Source organism: Callithrix jacchus, chromosome 4, assembly GCF_049354715.1.
Source record: "Callithrix jacchus isolate 240 chromosome 4, calJac240_pri, whole genome shotgun sequence".
In the NCBI taxonomy this organism is placed as follows: domain Eukaryota; kingdom Metazoa; phylum Chordata; class Mammalia; order Primates; family Cebidae; genus Callithrix; species Callithrix jacchus.
In genome coordinates this window covers 80,893,878-80,914,669 of record NC_133505.1, presented here as the reverse complement: position 1 = coordinate 80,914,669, position 20,792 = coordinate 80,893,878, and the positions used below count along the sequence as shown (strand labels likewise).

The window sequence follows — 20,792 nt, the reverse complement described above, 5'->3', positions numbered from 1 at the left end:
TGGGTAACAAGAGCAAAACTCCGTCTCAAAAAAAAGAAGAGAAATGTGTAACGAAATCGCACATAAATATTAATAACATAAGTAGCCATGAGTCTATTTCACCTATATTGTGAAAGTTTCTAAATTTAAATTGAAATGAAAACCTTGATTTTACATCTTTACATTTGAAAATGAGGGACTGCTTTGTATTTGTGCATATGTGGTATTCTTAATAACATAAGCCAATTTGCTTCTTTTGAAAAGTGCTTGCTTTTAAATAAAATTGACTCTTCTAAATAATGGCAATCACATCACTGAGCAAATTAAAATGATTAAATTATCTAATGATAAACAAGTATAGGATTTTATAAAACCTTAAGTATAGTGAAATATTTAAAACCTGTTTCTCAGATTAATCATAACTTGGCAGATAAATCATTTCACTACAAAACATAAGGAAACTATGTTCAAAAAGAAAATACCAATCATCTTTTTAATCACACCATCTAAAGAAGTGTGATTAGATGCACCAACTATTCTTCAATAAAGAATGCCCTTTGCAAAAAATCTCATGCTACAACTAAGGTTAACAACACACTGCAAATTTCCACATTATATTTTTTGGCTGGAATATTTCATTTAGTATTATAATTGTTTAAACTGATACATTTTATGTTACATATACTGCCTTTTATTGTTTTAACTAAATTTACAAGGTTTTTCTTCACTGAAGCATATTTAGCCTACTGGAAAAAATTCATCCAAAATTTAATGCAGTTCTTCAAAAATAGCTTTAAGACTAAATATGTAATTTTTTAATTAAATGTCTCTAAATCACCAGCAAAACCTTACTCATCACACTGAAGAATTATAAATAATAGTGTTAATGTGGGAGAAAGCCATGAAAGTTACAGGGCACTCCTGAAAATTGTTAAGGTATAAAGTGACAAAGAATGACACTTTTGTTAATTGACAGAAACCAGGAAAGATAATCTGCAGAACAAGGGCTGTAACAAAATACAAATTTCATAAATCACTAAAAACAATGACATATGTTACAATATTATTGGGCAATAAAGGGTAGATACTTCATATATATTTTGCTTTAAATTTCCATGGTACTCATGAAACTTTCTAGTTTTTAAATTGTAGGAAGCTTAAGGTTTTTGATGGAAAAGAAAAACACGCTGGATTCCCATAAAGCTGTGCTTTGCTAAGAAATCAGGTTCACATTTCATTTGCTCCTAGAAACAATTTTATTTCTTTTGATCATATTGTATCCTAAAACCATGAGCCTTTACCAGAAAAAAAAGTTATTATTCATTACATTAGATAATAAAATACCTTATACCTTTCCTGCTGTTAATAAGTTCTCTCTTTTATTTTTTTTGAGACAGAGTTTCGCTCTGTCACCCAGGCTGGAGTGCACTAACATGATCTCAGCTCACTGCAACCTCTGCCTCCCAGGTTTTCAAGCTATTTTCCTGCCTCAGCTTCCCAAACAGCTGGGACTTTTTTTTTTTTTTAAGACTTCATTAGTTTTATTTCTATATCCTTTTGGTTTGATCTCATGTTAGATTTTGTCACAACTGGATTTAGTGGAAGCAGGGGAATTAAGTTCACTATTTTCTGAAACACTGATACAAAAAACAGATGGAAACAATGACTTAGAACTAAGATTGTTCATAAAAGACCCTGAGAAAGATCCCTAAACAAAAGCTAAATAGTTACATTTAATGCTAACTGGTAAAGGATTTAAAACATTTACTGGTATTAAGTTTCTTTTTTTTTTTTTTTTGAGACGGAGTTTCGCTCTTGTTACCCAGGCTGGAGTGCAATAGCGCGATCTCCGCCTCCTGGAGGCAATTCTCCTGCCTCAGCCTCCTGAGTAGCTGGGATTACAGGCATGTGCCGCCATGCCCAGCTAACTTTTTGTATTTTCAGTAGAGACGGGGTTTCACCATGTTGATTGACCAGGATGGTCTCGATCTCTTGACTTCATGATCCACCCGCCTCGGCTTCCCAAAGTGCTGGGATTACAGGCTTGGGTATTAAGTTTCTTACATAATAAATTGTAGCTAGCTGTCAGAACATCCCATAGAAAAAGAGTAATTTTGTAAGAATGTGATGGCAACAATCAGCAGCCAGTATACTCAGAGTTCCTAATTACCAAAAGCATATACAATTTTAGTCTCGAAAAATAAGTCAATTTTATAAAATTAAGCTTTTAGATGAAAAGCACCCCCTTTGACAGGTATAGAGATACTGAAAAATAGTCCCTAAAAATCTCAATGCTGCCACCACGCATGGCTGATTTTTGTAATTTTAGTAGAGATGGGGTTTCACTATATTAGCCAGGCTGGTCTTGAACTCCCGACCTTGTGATCCACCCACCTTGGCCTCCCAAAGTGCTGGGATTACAGGCACGAGCCACCACACTCGGCAATTAAGTTCTCTTAAAGACAGTGCTTTATATACAAAGGACAATGTTAGGAGACAGAGTTTGAAATAAGAGTTGGAAACAAATGGGGACACTGGGTTAAGACATTCTGAAATAAAGGCTTCAGAATAAATACAGTGCTTTACAATTAATCTAGCAACAATGTTTAGCACACATTAGAGAGAAGAATGATGACTAAGAGGGCTAGTTAAGGAGATTATATTAAAATTTCAAACAGAAAATAAAAACTTGGATTGGTGGAAGAAGAATACTAAGTACACAGGTATGATGGGTAAGATAAAGTACACAAAGTCCTCTGGGCACTGTGGACAACGAACTAGTCTAATGCACAGTGCCTTTTGGGTAACTATTATAGTACAGTAATCTGTTTCTAGGGGTCTTGATGCTATAATAAATTTTCCAGCAGACCCCAAAGCTTCTGGAATCTTCAATCTCTCACTATAGTTATTTAATATATTATTTTCAAGTACTTAGCTGGCATGATAATAAAACAGTAACATATTGGAAAGTTTTCTAACCCATCGAGAGTTCCATGCACTAAGTTGGCATGATAATAAAACAATAACATATCGGAAGGTTTTCTAACTCATTTTAATGGTGAGGAGCTACTATTTATATATTCTTAAAGCAATGTGAAATCTTGAGCTGATTTTGATATTCTATTAAATATTTTAATTTATAAATTTTGATTATATATTAGCTTTAACAATGGAATTTTTAATGTTATAATTGGTACAGTTAAGAGCTTAAGAATATACTTACAATTACAGGTTCTATTAATAGTCGAAAGAGTGTTCCTACTCGGATACTTCGACAGTTTAAAATGACACTGTCAAAGGAACTTTGGCAGCTTAAAGATAAAGGATCAATTGAAGTTTCTTGAGAAAACACTTTACGACGTTTTAGAGGTGTGTTGATAATAGAATTGCCAAACTAAAAAGGAAAAGAAAATTTTCACTTAATAATTTACTAAAACAAGGCTGCAAGTATACAAATATGCAAAGACCCAATATAAGAAATATAAATATCACAACATAAAATGGATTTTCCTTCAACAGTGTTAGATAAAACAAACATTCATGGTTTTTATATAACAGCAAATCCTTGTATCTTATTTAACTTAGTTATTATTTAAATTTGAGTCACAGTATGTCAATCAGGAATAGTACTCTAGGAATCAGACTGCTGGGATTCTAACAGCCACACCACTTTTCAAAGATCCAATCTAGTAAAACTAAATAACTTGCATAAATTTTAGTTTCCTAAACTGTAAAATAAGCAGAGTAAGAGTATCTACTCAACTGAGTTAATGCATAAAAAGCAATTTAGCAGAGTGCTTCATTCACAGTAAAATGCTGCTAGTTATAATGGCAGTGGTATACTTTGAATTAAATCAGCAATTCTTTAGAAAGCAAGCAATTTAGGGAAGTGATTATTCACATTACACAAGAAGCCCTCTTTATATATTTACATATTTAAACTACTTCATCTGTTAAATTACGATTCCAGTCACTTCCAAATAGAAATTAATCATAAACATTTTATATAGGTATATTATTTTAATTAAAAGTAATTATATTAGTATCTTTATTATCATCGAAAGAATAAAACATTATCTTGACAGAAAACAAGGGAAAATAATGTCCACCATTCCTATTATCCTTCTAAAGGCATTTCTACGATCTATGTCACAGGAAAAAATACGTATTTAAAACAAAATATCATCATCATATATGTATGATTCTGTAACCTGCTTTTTCAGGCTTATTAACAGATTTATCATTAACACTTTCCCTTATTATTATTTTTTGAGATGGAGCCTTGCTCTGTTGCCCAGGCTGGAATACAGTGGCACGGTGTCGGCTTACCTCCACCTTCCTGGTTCAAGCAATTCCCCTGCCTCAGCCTCCCAAGTAGCAGGGATTACAGGTGCACACCACCACGCCAGGTTCATTTTTTTGTATTTTTAGTAGGGACAGGGTTTCACCATGTTGGCCAGACTGGTCTCAAACTCCTGACCTCAGGCAATCTGCTTGCCTCAGCCTCCCAAAGTGGTGGGATTACCACATAAACCACTGAACCTGACCTATTTTCCCTTATTATTAAAAGAAACCTGTTAGGTTTAAGTGTTTTGTTTTCCTTTGTTTTGATTTTAGTGGTAGAGTTACATCTTCAAATGAGAGGTTATTTAGCTCTCTAATAAAACAGTAAGAGCTGCTGCAGTTGAATCCACAATGAAGGATTTAGTCTAGAATTTGAATGGTCCACACCCTCCATAGAACATCATCGAAAAGAGTACACACTGAAGTACCCTTATGATTCAGTGTGCCGGTCTGAAAAACGCTCACCTAAAAATTCCATTACATAGAAATTCATCACTCATTTAACTGTACTCATATTTGGACATCTGAATTCTTTCCAACCTTTTGCCATAGCAAACTATTCTTCAAAGAGCATTTCTGAGTCTAATTAAAATTAGAATTTTAATTCTAATTGTGGTACACAGTTAGAATTACTGCCAATTGCTCTCAACAGTTCTAAGTTATATCAACTAATACACTCAACATTCCACTTCTCCAAACACTGATCAAGATGAGATAACATCATAGTTTGAAAATTTTGAGCAATCTGCAGTTACCAAAAGGCATTTTAATTTCATTTTCACTATGAGGATTACTACATTTTTTTGAATCTTATTCGGTTTCTTTCCTTATGGTTTGCCTCTCTTTTTTTTTTTTTTTTTTTTAATTTTTTATTGGATTATAGGTTTTGGGGTCTCTATTTCTTTTTTAAACAATTAAAAATATATAAAGAACCACTTTATACTTTGTCACATAGCTCACTATTTTTCCATTTGCATCTACCTATCAAATTGTGCTTAGAGTGGTGTTTTGCCACACTGTTTTACTTTTTATCTCATCAAATATATTCATCTTTTCATTTACTATTTTCGCTTGTACTGCCATGTTGGAAAGGCATTCTGTCAGATTACATAAAAATATTAATTAACCCAGCTGGGGGCAGTGGCTTGCACCTGTAATCACAGCCTGAGTGACAGAGCGAGACCCCCCTTAATTAAGATTTAAATAAATCCATATATTTTTCTATTGCCCTTATGATTGCTTCTTGTTTTTCATTTTTTAAGGTTCCCATCTTAACAACCAAGTACATATGTTGCCATATTTTTATCTGTATTCCTATAACCACTGACACGTATAAACACATACATACAGAATTTAACATACAAGTTTATTATTTTATAAAAACATTTTTACTAAAGTAATATATATATATTTCCCTATTTTGGTATTCTCACTTAACAGCGCCATGCAGAAATCCTAAAAGTCACTGATATAAGTTCTAATTTCCATTTTCAATGGCTGGATCATATGGATATACTATAACTTCTCCAGCCATACACATATTAATAGGCAATGACTTTGTTTGTAGTTGTTTGCATCAATGATCATGTTTGCATATAAAGCCTTACGTACTGGGGAAAAGAGGAATACTTGTGAGGCAGAGTCAAAGGAATTAACTATTTGGTCAAATAGTATACACTAAAAATTTTTTTAATAGTTATTTTTACATTTCTTTCCCAAAAGGCCATAGTAATTTTCTTTTCTATCAGCAAACTGAGAAAGTATGCTCTCCCTTGGATTCTTGACAACAGCACGTATTAGTTGATTTCATAACCATTTTTTAAGTCTATTGAATATAGTTACATTTCATTTTTCTTAATTTGTGCTTTTCATGTGGTAGTTTACTACATTTTCTGTTTTTGTATATTCTTATCCTTTGTTCATTTAATTTTTATCCTTTTATGAGTTCTTAGTCTATTATAGACATTAAAATGTATATCATATTTATTACAAATATTTGTTCTAGATCTATCGTTTATTGACATCGTTCATATTACTTTTTTCCATGTGAACTATCTGAAATTTGTTTTTTTTAATTAGAATAAAAACGGGGTTTCACAAAGTTGGTCAGGCTGGTCTTGAACTCCCGATCTCAGGTGATCTGTCCGCCTTGGCCTCCAAAGTGCTTGGATTATAGGCGTGAGCCACCACGTCCGGCCTCTGAAACTTTTACAGTAAAATATATCCATGTTAAGGTAACTTCTCTCTGCTAGATTTTACAACAAATCTTTGTATATACTGACATTTCATTGTAAGGTTGATACTGTGTTTTCCTGATGAATTTTTTATACTTTAAAACTTAAGTTTAATTGAAACTTATTTTTGTATATGGCTAAGTGTTCTTCCAAATAATCTCCTACATGGTATTTAAGCCCTACTTAATGAATAATCCATCTTTTTCTCCTGACATATCAAGTTGCCTCCTAAAGAAAATTTACACCCCAAAATGGAGGCATTAATCTGAACAAATGTCAACAAATGTGAAAAGTACCTGGTCTTTCATTCTTGCTTTTCTTGGCAATGTAACTGTATTTAACTCTGAGTCTTCTGGAATGCTTCGTAGTTCATGCTCTATCCTGCAAGTATTTTCATTCAGTGCTGCTTCTACTTTTCCAGTGGATGGTACCGGGGAAGAACATGCTGAATCAGCAGGCTGAGGAGATATGCTCTCTCTTCTGTTAGTTCTGTCGCTGTCATCATCATCATCACTGGACAAAATAACTAAAAGTATTTTAATAATTTATAATTTATATTAAAACTATATAATTTTTTTTTTGAGACAAGGCTTAGCTCTTGTTGCCCAAGCTGATGTGCAATGGTGTCATCTTGGTTCACCACAACCTCTGCCTCCTGGGTTCAAGTGATTCTCCTGCCTCAGCCTCCCACATAACTGGGATTATAGGAATGCACCATCATATCTTGCTAATTTTGGATTTTTTTTCTTTTTTAGCAGAGATGGAGTTTCTCCACTTTGTTTAGGCTGGTCTCGAACTCCTGACCTGAGGTTATCCACCCACCTAGGCCTCCCAAAGTGCTGGTATTACAGGCGTAAGCTACCCACCCGGCCTATTTATATTCATCTCTGTCCATTAAAAATGCAAATAAATTACCAAAGTGGAAAATATACCAAATTTGCTTTGGCTCTCCTCCAGATCTAAGAATAATAAAAATGAATGAAGATACAATGAACTTTGATGAAAATTTAAATCTGAAGAAAGTCCTAAGACATGGCATCTTTTAAAAAATATTATACAAATATAAAATTTGATTCTACAGTCCATCACCACTCACCCCAACAGCAGTATCAGCAAGTTACAAGAAGAATTACATATTTATCAGTGGGTCTATTTCAGAGTCCCAAAAAGTTTAACATGTAAAAAATAATTTGCATATAACTTGTTTGCAAAATAGTATGCATTGTAAATATGTGTGAAACTCCACGTAGTCAAATAATTTTTCTTTTTTTGAGACGGAGTCTCATTCTGTCACCCAGGCCGCAGTACAGTGGCACAATCTCAGCTCACTGCAATCTCCGCCTCCTGGGTTCAAGTGATTTTCCTGCCTCAGCCTCCCGAGTAGCTGGGATTACAGGTATATGCCACCATGCCCAGCTACTTTTTGTATTTTTAGTAGAGATGGGGTTCCCGCCATGTTGGTCAGGCTGGTCTCAGCCTCAGGAGATCTGTTTGTCTTGGTCTCCTAACGTGCTGGGATTACAGGAGTAAGCCACTGCACCTGGCCACTGCCAAGTAATTTTATCTCACACAGGAAGTTATTAAAATTGTAACTGGTCTCTGGAAGAATGTGGACCAGTACCTAATGCTCAGTAAGTCTTGTTGAGTAAATGGACATGGGCAAAAGACAATATGATGGTAATTTGCTCTTATACCTTGTACTCGTTACTGAATCACAGGCAAATCTCTCTTATATCTTAATTTGACTCAAATACAAACTTCTTGCTATGGTTTATAAATGTACATAATCTGGCCCCTATTTGTCCAATTTTCTTATAATATTCTGCTTTTCTCTCTTTATCCTCCAGGCATATTAGCCAGTATTTCTGTCCCTCAAACACCTCAAGTTTGCTCCTGCCTGAATTGTACTTCCCTCAATATTATGCATTTTGGCCACAGGTATAAGTTTAAATATCACTTTGATTGATGACCCAATCTAAAGTAAGCACAGGTACAGTCAGATTAACTGATTTAAATTTTCTGTTGTTTTTTGTTGTAGATGTTCACTTGCTTTTATGTTTCTCCCTGCTACACACAGACTGTAAGAGAACAGGAACATTGTCTTGTCCACTGCTATATTCCCAGGCTTAAAACAGCCTGTCACAGAAAAAGCATTTAAAAGTCTCGTTAAAGAATGCATGAACTTGTAAGGAGCAATTTTTTTAATGAGTATTTCACACATAAACGCTTCGTTAATATTTACTGAGTAATGTACACGTCCCAGAGAAGCATCATCTCAGTACTTCTTTACCTGTGTTTTTTATTTTACTGTCCAGTCTGAGGAACAAATACCGAGCATGGTTTCTCTTTTATCACTGGTCTTTTATTAGCAGAAAACCTAACAGGCCAGATTAGATGATCTAAACAGATTTGCATATATAGCATTTGAGAGGCGGGGTTTTGCCACTTACTAGTTAACTGGCTCAATTTCTCTTCTCCATAGAATTAGGGACAATAAGGGCATCTTGAATTGTTGCAAGGAACAAATGGTATGTAAAATGCTTAGTGCAGTACCTGACATATACAGATAAATGTATACATACAAATGTGTGTGTATACACATGGATTTAGCTTTTTTTTTTTTTTTTTTTTTAAAGACAGGGTTTCACCATGTTGGCCAGGCTGGTCTCAAACTCCTGACCTCAGGTGATCTGCAAGCCTCGGCCTCCCAAAGTGCTGGGATTACAGGTGTGAGCCACTGTGCCCGGCCTGGATTTAGCTTTTTTAAAAAGGCCCATGAACTATATTTCTAATGAAAAACTATAAAAGTATATATTAAAAGGGAAGCCTAGTGTTCTATTTACAATTATTATTTTTTAGCAACAGGGTCTTGCTATACTGCTCTGGCTGCACTTCAACTCCTGGACCCAAGCAATGCTCTCATCTCAGTCTCCTAATTTTTTTTTTTTTTTTTGAGAAGGAGTCTCTGTTGCCCAGGCTGGAGTGCAGGGGTGTGATCTTAGCTCACTGCAACCTCTGCCTGCTAAGTTAAAACTATTCTTCTGCTTCAGCCTCCCGAGTAGCTGGGACTACAGGCCTGTGCCACTGTACCTGGCTCATTTTTCGTATTTTTAGTAGAGACAGGGTTTCACTGTGTTAGCAAGGATGGTCTTGATCTCCTGACCTTGTAATCCGCCCATCTCAGCCTCCCAGTTTCTATTTTTTAAAAGAAATTACATTCATTCTCCACCATATACACTCTTATCTGTAGCCTGCATTATTCACTTAAAGATCCTGGAAATCATTCTACACAGTATATGAGATATTTCACTCCTTTACTACTACTGTATACTCTAGTCAACCAGTCCCCAATAGTTTCTAATCTTTTGCTATTTATTATAAACAAGAATTGCATGGCACAAACATATACACTAGAGTAAAAAGACAGGATATAGATTTAGAAACAAATTTGGCAAGGAAATTATATATCAAATATTTTATTGGGCTATGCATATTACGTTATTTTATTCGCGTCTCCCCCCGCTCCCCCGCAAAAAAACCCACTATCAGCAGGAAATGTACCCATATACTGATCAGAAAGACTAAATTAATCTGGCCGAAGTCAGAATGCTGGGTATAACTGGCATTTCATCTAACACTAGGGTCAAGGTCTGCGTTTTTTAAAACTATTTGAGATGAACAGGATGAGAACAAGATTAGTTTTAGGCTCACACTCATATTAAAAATATATATGGGTGGGAGATAGTGTTTGTAAAAAATATATCTGAAAAATATTGGATTGATATGAGCAATACTGAAGGGAGTAAAATACTTACTTGGATCATTTAGGTCTGACAAACATGTTTTCCTTTCTTTCAAGTTTGTGATTTTGGGTATTTTTGCCCCAGGTAAAATGACTTTTCCATTAGTCTGTAAATAACTGTGTTTACTTTCATCACAATTCACAATAATATCAATTGGAACCTTTTCTACACTGTTGCCATAAAACTTCTTGGTTGTTAATCCTGTGTTTTGTGACTTCTGTCCTCCAGAATTCTGATGAATTGATGTTCTTAATAATGGTCCAGTAGACTCATTCAAAGTAATAGCTTGTCTGCAATTTCTTTGCAAATCCTTAGAAAAAAGAACACCACAACTTTGGTATTTGGTCTGATTTTCTCTTTTTTCCCACATTTTGAACAACATTCACAGTTCTCCGAAACTTAAAGTTCCAAAATAACAAAAGAAATAAAAGATTTTGGCATTTATTACATCATTAAGAAATCCCCTCAAAAGTCTCAAAATTAAGTCCCTCTTTCCCCATCATTACCATCATGGCTACCATGAGACCCTAAATAAGTGATGTTAGTTGGAATTTAACATGAACATGCTGAAAGAAATTTTCAAGACAATCTAGTCTAGCAGTCAGCTATATATAAAATAATTCTGTCTCCAAGAATCTAAGGATAGATCAAGCTGAGTACTATAATAAAGGTAAAGACGGCATATCTAAATGAAAAGAAGTCCAGAGAAAGGGCTATTTCCTCTTATAAAACTGATACTAAAACAGAAAAAGCACATTCCTACTATTAAAATCCCCAATATTAAAATATGGAAAGAAATATGTTCTGAGCTATTACCATATGCCTTCCATCAGATAAGAAACATGTATCTTGGAATTCTATTGAGAATGAGGAACAAAATGTACATACACTAAACTGAACAAGATAAAATTTTCATGATGAAATCGAGAGATTAGGGCTGGGCTGGCTGTGGCTGCCCTGGTCTGGGCCCACCAGATGTCAGGATGGCTAAAGGTGACCCCAAGAAACCAAAGGGCAAGATGTCTGCCTTGGCCTTCTTTGTGCAGGCGCGCAGAGAAGAACATAAGAAGAAAAACCCAGCGGTCTCTGTCAATTTTGCAGAATTTTCCAAGAAATGCTCTGAGAGGTGGAAGACAATGTCCAGGAAAGAGAAATCTAAATTTGATGAAATGGCAAAGGCGGATAAAGTGCACCGTGATCGGGAAATGAAGGATTATGGACCAGCTAAGGCAAGAAGAAGGAGGATCCTAATGCCTCCAAAAGACCACCGTATGGCTTACTCCTGTTCTGCTCAGAATTCCGCCCCAAGATCAAATCCACAAACCCTGGCATCTCTATTGGAGACGTGGCAAAAAAGCTGGGTGAGATGTGGAATAACCTAAATGACAGTGAAAAGCAGCCTTACATCACTAAGGCGGCAAAGCTGAAGGAGAAGTATGAGAAGGATGTTGCTGACTATAAGTCGAAAGGAAAGTTTGATGGTGCAAAGGGTCCCGCTAAAGTTGCCCGGAAAAAGTGGAAGAGGAAGAAGATGAAGAAGACGAGGAGGAAGAGGAGGATGAATAAAAAAACGGTTTATCTGTTTAAAAAAAAAACACCTAGAGATTAACATTTGATCAACCTAATTCTCTAAAAACTAGAATCTTAATACTGCTCCATTAGTTTTAGTAGAGAATACTGTAAAGTAATGCATTGTCATAAAAATTTTATGTTAAGTATAATTTTTTTTGTAAAACAAAAATTGGCTAAACCTGGACATGGTGGCTCAGGCATGTAATCCCAACACTTTGGGAGGCTGAGGAAGCTGGACTGTTTACGGCCAAAAGTTCGAGACCAGCCGGGGCAACACAGTGACACTCCATCTCTCCAAACAAAAAAAAATTGAAGAAAAAAAACTGATTAAAATCTCATTTTCTGCTTTGGTCAGTAGAAGTGGAAGACTTTTTACAAAATTGAATTAATTCTAAATTACATATCATGTACTGTTTCTAAGACACTACCCATAAACAACCAACAGCACTCAATAAGTCTGTCTTTGTGACTATGTCATTTGTATTAAATATCCTAAAGATGTTAATCCCACTAAATTATCTTGTTTTCTTTCTCTTTTTTTTGGACACGGAGTTTTACCCTTGTTGCCCAGGCTGGAGTGAAATGGCGCTATCTCGGCTCACAGCAACCTCCGCCTCCAGGGTTCAAGAGATTCTCCCACCTCAGCCTCCCAAGTAGCTGGGACTACAGGCGCCTGCCACCATGCCTGGCTAATTTCTGTATTTTTAGTAGAGATGAGGTTTCACCACATTGGCCAGGCTGGTTTCAAACTCCTGATCTCAGGTGATCCACCTGACTTGGCTTCCCAAAATGCTGGGATTACAGGTGTGAGCCACTGCACCCAGTCCACAGATATTTTTTCTTACAAGTGGTAAACAGTGTAGAATTTCAGACTATACATGGGAAGAACAACCACTAACCTTGTCCAGGAATTAAAGATTACATAGAGGCTGGCTACAATTCTTTATTTCCACTAAGAAGAAATAAAGAACAATTGGCACAGGAGTAGAGTAAAAGAAGGAAGACTTATTATAATCATCAAAAAAAAGTATTGTGGTGTTTAATACCTAGGTGATGCAATGATCTGTACAGCAACCACCATGGCACACATTTACCTATGTAACAAACCTGCACATCCTGTGGGTGTACCCCCCCCCAACTTAAAAAAATAAAAACTGAAAAAAGAAAGATACAACATTTAGATACAGTATCTTTTGCATGACCACTGGGCGAAAGATGTTGTATCTGGGTAGGAGCTTTCCTCTTCCTTTATCTAGGTTAAGCAGTAGGTGATGTCAGTATGGCCTGAGTCAAACTTAGGCTGGCATGCCAGGACATTATCACATAAAGAAAAACTAAGCTAACAGGTAAATACACTGGTGGTAATGGGAGTCAAGTTAATCACTTCTGGGGAAGGAAGTTGCAAACATGCAACACAGAAAAAAAATTAAACATGGTGGTGTTGGACTAGAATTAGTTATCAATGTGAACTCATGATTCTAGTATGCATTAAATATTAATACATATATATGTATATCTTAGCTTTGTCCACTGAGAAGGCCTAGAAACAATATCCAGTATGAATGAATGTAACTAGTGCCCAAATATGTTCCCTCCACTTAAAGGAGGGATTCCTTCTCTTTGGATGCATGGCTCCTTGGAGAGATGCATGACTCTAGGGCTGAGACAGAAATACAAGATAACTGCCAGTCACAGTCGCTCACACCTGTAATCCCAGCACTTTGGGAGGACAAGGTGGGTGGATCACCTGAGGTCAGTAGTTCAAGACCAGCTTGGCCAACATGGTGAAACTGCATCTCTACTAAAAATACAAAAATTAGCCAGGTGTGGTGGCATGCACCTGTAGTCCCAGCTACTCTGGAGGCTAAGACAGGAGAATTGCTTGAACCCAGGAGGTGGAGGCTGCAGTGAGCCGAGATTGTGTCCCTGTACTCCAGCCTGCCTGAGTGACAGAGCGAGACTCCATCTAAAAAAAATAAATAAATACAAGATAAGTAAGATCATCATGTTATACTAAAAAGCAATAAAGTAAATGTCATGAATGTCATCAAAGAATGATAAAGACATGTCAAAACAATAACAACAATAAAAAAAAAAACAGAGGCCAGCTTGAAGGGATTCATATGGACCCAATCTGGAACAATTTGAGAATCAAGGTAAGTCTTGAAACATCATGAAAGTTATAGACCATAACCCAGACTATAACACTTTTGAGTAAAATAACAATTCATATGTACATGCTGATTTAAATGAATATGTAAATTTGGGATAAGGAATATCTTTAGCTGATGTTAGACATCTTATTAATAAATTAGTAAAAATACCTATTAGCTGATGTTGCAGTGAAGAAATCTAGAATATCTTAACTAAGGTAAAATAACATTAATATGAAAATTAACATCAAGTGTCTCCTGATACAATGCAGTAAGATTATAGGATCAATTCTGAGGCATTCTTGAAAACCACATTTATCATTAGGAAACACCAGACAAATCCAATTTGAGGCACAAAGTGTCCTGTACTCCTCAACAAATACCAAGATTATGAAAAATAAGGGAAGACTATGAAATTATTCCTATTGAAAAAGACTAAAAATTCATGTCAAATCAATGCAGCACATGACTCTGAACTGAATTCTATACTCATAATGGACATTATATGGGGTTTGTGGATTAGATGGTAATTTTGCATCAATGTTAATTTTGAGATTTTGACAGTTGTACTCTGATTATAAAAATCACACACACAAGTATTAAAGTTTACCATTTAATACTGAAGTGTGTGATTTTTATAAATGGGTATCATGCTTGTAACTTCAACTCAAAGAGTATAAAAAATACACATACACATATTTATGGACAGGTGGGAGGAAGAAAGAAAAAAGGCATAGAGAGAAAGAACAATAAAGCAAACGTGAAAAACCAGAAATCTGGGAGATAAATATATAAATGTTCTTTCTTCTATTTTTTTAAGTTTTCAACTTAAAATTATTTGAAAAAATTTCTGGTAGACAGCAATCATTTGAAGTATGTTGCAGGAAAGCACTGATAAATTATTTACAGAAAAATAAATTCTTATTTTGCACAAGTATAAAAATGGTTTATTAAAGGCAGAACAGTTCACATAAATAACTTTTCAGGTCTCTTCTGGTCCTATGATAAAAGATCACCTAGAATTTAATAAGTACTAAAACTAATATTAATAAAAACACAATCTGATTAGCAACAAAGAATAATTTCTCTATTTACCTCCAAATGGGTTAAACATTTTTTTGAAGCAGGAGATAAAGGAGTAGGCTGATAGGTACTACAGTGCCGCTTCTGTTGTACTTTCCTCTTAATTTCAGGCTCCACTTGTGATTCAGACTCAGATTCTGTTTTCTTCATTATACGTTCTAAAGGAAGGATAGAAAATAAACCTTAAGTTTTAGTTAAAATAAACTAGTGTTTCAACAAAAAAAAGAACCAGAACATAAGACTAAACCAATAGTTATATCCTGGCTTATTCTTATTTTTCACTCCTCAGCAGGATCTCCACACTGTGGACCACTGCCTCAAGTGTACCAACATTCTCTTCACCTTATTTTGTTCTACTAAGGTAAGAGAAGCCCGTCTTGTGCCTAACCTCTCACATAATCACAAATCCTTGTTTTTTTCTTTTCTTTTTTTTTTTTTTTGGCGACAACGACTCATTCTGTTGCCCAGACTGGAATGCAGTGGCATAATCATAGCTCACCCTAATAGCGAACACCTTAGCTCAAGTGACTCTCCCACCTTAGACTCCAGACTAGCTGTGACTACAGTTGTGTGCCACCACACTCAGCTAATTTTTTTATTATTTGTAGCGACAGGGTCTCCCTATGTTGTCCAGGCTGGTCTCCTCCTTTTTTTCCAAGTTAGTTACTATAAGGGTAGTGAGAAAAATCTGTATTCAAATAGTACAATTATTTGGGTAAAGAAAACTAAACTAAGCCTGCCTCAAGCTAATCTTTTTTTTAACTTCAAAACATACAAGATAATTTTTCTTGATACTTTTCTATGTAAATGTAATTTTTTCATTAAAAATATAATTAAAATTTTTTAATGATTTAATGAACTCCAAAACAGGCCAATTTAAAATTTACCATAATCTGACTTTATCAGCAAAGGATTAAGTATGCAAAAGGCTAAACATACTTCTAAAACATAAGTTAAGAATCCATAAACCAAAATAACTAACCTGCACAATCCTAGCTTTGCTAAATACTTCTACTTCTAGTTTCCTATATTTAATATTCTTTTACCATTTCGTTTTTAAAAATAAGATTATGGAGGTATAAAAATCAACAGTATCTAATAGTTTGATATACAACACTGTCTTAAGAAACCTATATAATTCTTCTTGCTTAGTGCAATCACAAAAAGTTTCACTAAGTGATTATCACCCTCTTATTGTACCTGTTTCCCTAGACACCAAAGCCAGAAATTTAAGTAATTGATAACTACTTGTTGTCCCTCCATCTTCACTTCTAAATAACTCTTAAATTCACTGTCCTCTCCAGACTCACTGCCACTACATTTCTGATGCTTAACTCTTGCCTAAACCGATCTCCTGTATCCCAATTTTGCTCCCTTCAAATCCTTCCCCACTATTGCCAAAGTGATCCAGTTAAAAATTGTGACTGTCATTCTAATACTCTAATTAAATTCCATCTTTTGGCAAGCAAAAGTTCCTGTTGATATTTCAATCTTACTTCCACTCCAACTTTACCTCAAAAGGTTCATTTCTTCATGTGTTCTCTCTTTCACCCTCTCACATATGCTATTCTTTTCACAAGCGAAGTCCTGCCTATCTATGTGGTGATTCCAAACCCTTCATTGTTAAGAAGCTGCCTCTGCCCCACTCTAGGCACAAGTAAGCAATCTTTAGAGTTTCCATAGCTCTCATTTTATTGTTATTTGTACTTCTGTTTCCTCACTGTATTGCCAGCTCTGGGAAGGGCAGAAATTATGTTTTAGTCATGTGCTTTCCCAGCATCTAGAAACTGCACAAGGGCTTTACAAAAGTTTCCTGGATTAATGAATTAAATGAGAAACATTAAACTATATGACACATTTAAAAAGATGAAATTACAGGGGTTGGAGGAATAGACATTGTCACTATGTAAACTCTGAAAATGGCATAATCTTTGCACACAGAAATGATTATTCATGCATGGATCTAGAACCATAATGACTTAGCCTCTGGCCACAGAGTAACTAAAAAGTGCTTTTTTTTCTCCCAAGACCTAAAATCTGAGGTTACAGAACTGTTGCTCCAGTCCAGAGCATCCAGGTGTTAGTTATTATTTTCATGAGGGCTAAGTTACTTTGTTGAAGAGCTATGATGAGGCACTATAATAAGAGGGCAGACATTTTGGAATTCAGAAAATTAACACTGTTGCCTGGAACACAACCAATTTTTGAAAAATTTAATTTATACTAAAGCAGTCTTAAAACATAAGCTCCTGCAACCTCTTTTGGCCTTACTAAATTTGATAATGTACCCAAAGGAAACCTTTTTCCTTATAAATATACTTTGTAATCTTTTTAAGCCACACAGTATCTTTGTACATGGTTTTGCTTAAACATGTATCTAGTTTTCTGCCACATCCTGAAGACTGACATTTAAAAAAAACAGTATAATTTCACTTTGATTATGTAATCACACTCTTTTCTTCACCATATCTATGTCATCGTGTCTATGTCACATTTTCTTTACCATCATAACCAACAAAGAGGGAGACAAATGTCCCAAGCTTTGATATAATTCAAAATTTTAATTGAAAATAGATGGACAAAAATAACATAAAAATTAAAATCTGATCCCTATCTAAATCAAGGTTATTTACAAGGTTCTGAAGTAAAGAGATAAAGGAAGGAATGACATAATTAAGAAGGTAAAGCTGAGACTTTTGAAACCAACATCATGAGGAGAAATGATAAATGATTGATAGTGTTATCAGAAACTAGAATTGATCTATAGAGAGTTAAGTAAAAAACACAAAAATGTTAGCTCAAGGTTAAGAAATTCCATCAGGATTCCATTTTCTAGGGAAAGAAGAGAAAAACATTTGAGAAGATTTGGTAACTCAAGTAAAAATGAACTAGTCTCAAATTGCAGCAGAATCATAAAACAGCAAAAAGCTTAAGACTGGACTGGTCCAAGAATGGCAAATACCTAATAAGTGCTCCATGGAAATTTTACTAGTTAACTCATCACAGAAGTGATTTTTGCTAGGCCTGATATAGCTTCTAATCCTCAAGAGATTACTCCAGAGAGGTACTTAAGATGAAACTGATATGACATTATACTGAATCCCTCTTACAGGAATGAAAAAGAGAATAAAGAGTATTTACCAAAGACCCTATAGTAGGAATACGAAGATTAGGATACTCCCTGCTAGATTTTCTAGCTCAATGTCTTTTTGTTTTGTTTTGTTTTGAGATAGAGTCTCACTGTGTCACCCAGGCTAGACTGCAGTGGCGCAACCTGGCTCACAGCAACCTCAGCCTCTTGGGTTCAAGTGATTCTCCTGCCTCAGACTCCTGAGTAGCTGGTATTACAGGTATGCATGACTATGCCTGGCGAATTTTTGTACTTTTAGTAGAGACAGGGTTTCGCCATATTAGCCAGCTGGTCTCAAACTTCAGGTGATCCACCCACATTGGCCTCCCAAAGTGTTAGGATTATAGCCGTGATGAACCACCACGCCCAGACTAGCTCGATGTCTTTTTAAATACACTATGATATTTCCAGCTATACACAAAAGGGGAGACTATGGAAGATACTGCTGGGTAACAGTGATCTATATACAAGTTGGATATAAATAGAACACATTTTAAAAAATCAAGTTGAAAAAAAAAAGATACTCCGAAAAAAGAATATTCATAGCAGCTTTATTATTCATAAACAAAAACTAGAAACAACCCAGGTGTCCATCATCAGGAAAACCGACAAATAACTCGGTATTCCCACACAATGCAATGTTAAACAGAAACAAACTACTGATGCAAGAAATAGTATGAATGAATCTCAAAAAAATGATCCTCAATGAAAGAAGCCTCACGTAAGAGTACATAGTGTATCACTCCATTTACATGAAGTCCCAGAACAGGTAAAATTAATCTACGTTAGGAAAAATCACAACAGTGGTTACATACGGGAAGGAAGGGGTAGAGACTAACTGAAAAAACATGAGGGAACTTTCTAAGGTGACAATACTATTTGTACTATGTCTTCATGGGGGCTTTGGTTAGAAACGGATATGTGCTTTTCAAATGTTATTGGACTAAATACTTAGGATGTATGTATTTCATTACAGTAAATTTTATTTCAAAAGAAAGGATATGGTTGGGCACAGTAGCTCACACCTATAATCCCAGTACTTTGGGAGGCCGAGGCGGGTGGATCATGAGGTCAGGCTTTTGAGACCAGCCTGGCCAATATGGTGAAACCCCGTCTCCACTAAAAATACAAAAATTAGCTGGGAGTGGTGGCACATGCCTGTAGTCCCAGTTACTCCAGAGGCTGATGCAGGACAATCACTTGAACCAGGGAGCAGAGGTTGCGGTGAGCCGAGATCGCAGCACTGCACTCCAGCTAGGGCGACAAAGCGAGACTCCATCTCAAACAAACAAACAAACAACAACAAAAAAAAAGGATGTGAGAGGGTGATCTGGTTGTGACGTCTGTCACCCTATTGATTGCCAGGGTTGACTCGGCTGATCTGGCTGGCCAGGTGTTGTCCACTTCCTCCCTCACTGCTCCATGTGTATCCCTCCCAAAGCTGCGTGCTAGGTTGAAGAGAACAACCATCCTGGATAGAGGAGGACTGGTCTTGGGTCAAGAGTAAATGAGTAGCTGTGCTTCTCTGCTAGAACCTCCAAACAAGCTCTCAAAAGAAAAAAACACTGTAAACAAATATTGAACTCTAGTTAATAATATGCCCACTCAACTGTTTAGAAGTATAACAGGTGTCAGCAATCCACCTGAAAATGCATCAAAAAAAAAAAAAAAGATGAATTAATGTCTAAAGGGAAGACTAGATGAACATGTGATAAAACAAGAATAGAAAAGTGTTAATTGTAGAATCTATGTGCTAGATATATGCATGTTCACTGTAGAAGTTTCAACTTTTCTGCTTATTTAAACATTTTCATAATAGAAGTTGTGGAAGAAGCAGGTAAAGAAAGAGGCTTAACTTTCTTGTTTAAGACTTTAACTGTGATACTACTAATATGCTGAAAAATAAGTACCCAGAGGACAGTGATAGAATACAAACTGTGGCCGGGAATCGTGGCTCAAGCATGTAATCCCAGCACTTTGGGAGACTAAGGTGGGTGGATCATGAGATCAGTAGAGATGGGATTTTGCCATGTTAGCCAGGCTGGTCTTGAACTCCTAATCTCAGGTGATTGCCTGCCTCTGCATCTTAAAATGCTGGGATTACAGGTATGAGCCACTGCGCCTAGCCAGAAATGCATTTGTTAAAATAAAAATGGTAATACATCTTACATAGTTCTGAGGATTAGAAGTAACATTCTTTGTGACAGAGCAAGAATATAGTAAACTACAGTATTTAGGAACATGGGGATTTGGCATCAAACAAGCATGAGTTCCAATACAGCTCTGTCATTTACTAGCTCTACGTTTCTGAGGATGTTATATAATCCTTCTGTGTCTCTGTTTCCTCCACTATACAAAATGCAGGTAATTGTTGAATTTAGCTTATAGAGATCCTGAACACAATGCTAGGATAAAAGTAAATAATGAATGTAAAGCACTGGACTCAGCATACGGTCGACTAAGAACTCAATAAAGATTTAAGGTATAACAGAAT

At 35.7% G+C, this 20,792-nt stretch overlaps 1 protein-coding gene, 1 long non-coding RNA gene and 1 pseudogene across 36 annotated transcripts in view; 2 read left to right on the top strand and 1 right to left on the bottom strand.

Annotated features, from left to right (window-relative positions):
* SENP6 (SUMO specific peptidase 6) overlaps positions 1 to 20,792 on the bottom strand; it is a 115,531-nt gene that overhangs the window by 48,541 nt on the left and 46,198 nt on the right. For 33 of the 34 annotated variants that reach the window (XM_008994683.5, XM_078369582.1, XM_078369568.1 and 30 more), the window contains 4 exons: positions 15,181 to 15,326; positions 10,373 to 10,670; positions 6,854 to 7,083; positions 3,203 to 3,373 (listed from right to left, as the gene is read on the bottom strand). In XM_008994683.5, coding sequence (XP_008992931.3) covers positions 3,203 to 3,373; positions 6,854 to 7,083; positions 10,373 to 10,670; positions 15,181 to 15,326 — 845 coding nt within the window. Of the gene's footprint in view, positions 1 to 3,202; positions 3,374 to 6,853; positions 7,084 to 10,372; positions 10,671 to 15,180; positions 15,327 to 19,456; positions 19,642 to 20,792 lie in introns of those variants that run through there. The other variant, XM_054254176.2, reaches the window with a different exon arrangement.
* On the top strand, positions 11,245 to 11,955 carry LOC108591231 (high mobility group protein B3 pseudogene; annotated as a pseudogene).
* Positions 15,455 to 20,792, top strand: part of LOC118152892 (uncharacterized) — a 46,962-nt gene continuing 41,624 nt past the window's right edge. For both annotated transcript variants that reach the window (XR_004741875.3, XR_008480719.2), the window contains exon 1: positions 15,455 to 15,529. This is a non-coding gene — a long non-coding RNA (uncharacterized LOC118152892). The remainder of the gene's footprint in view (positions 15,530 to 20,792) is intronic.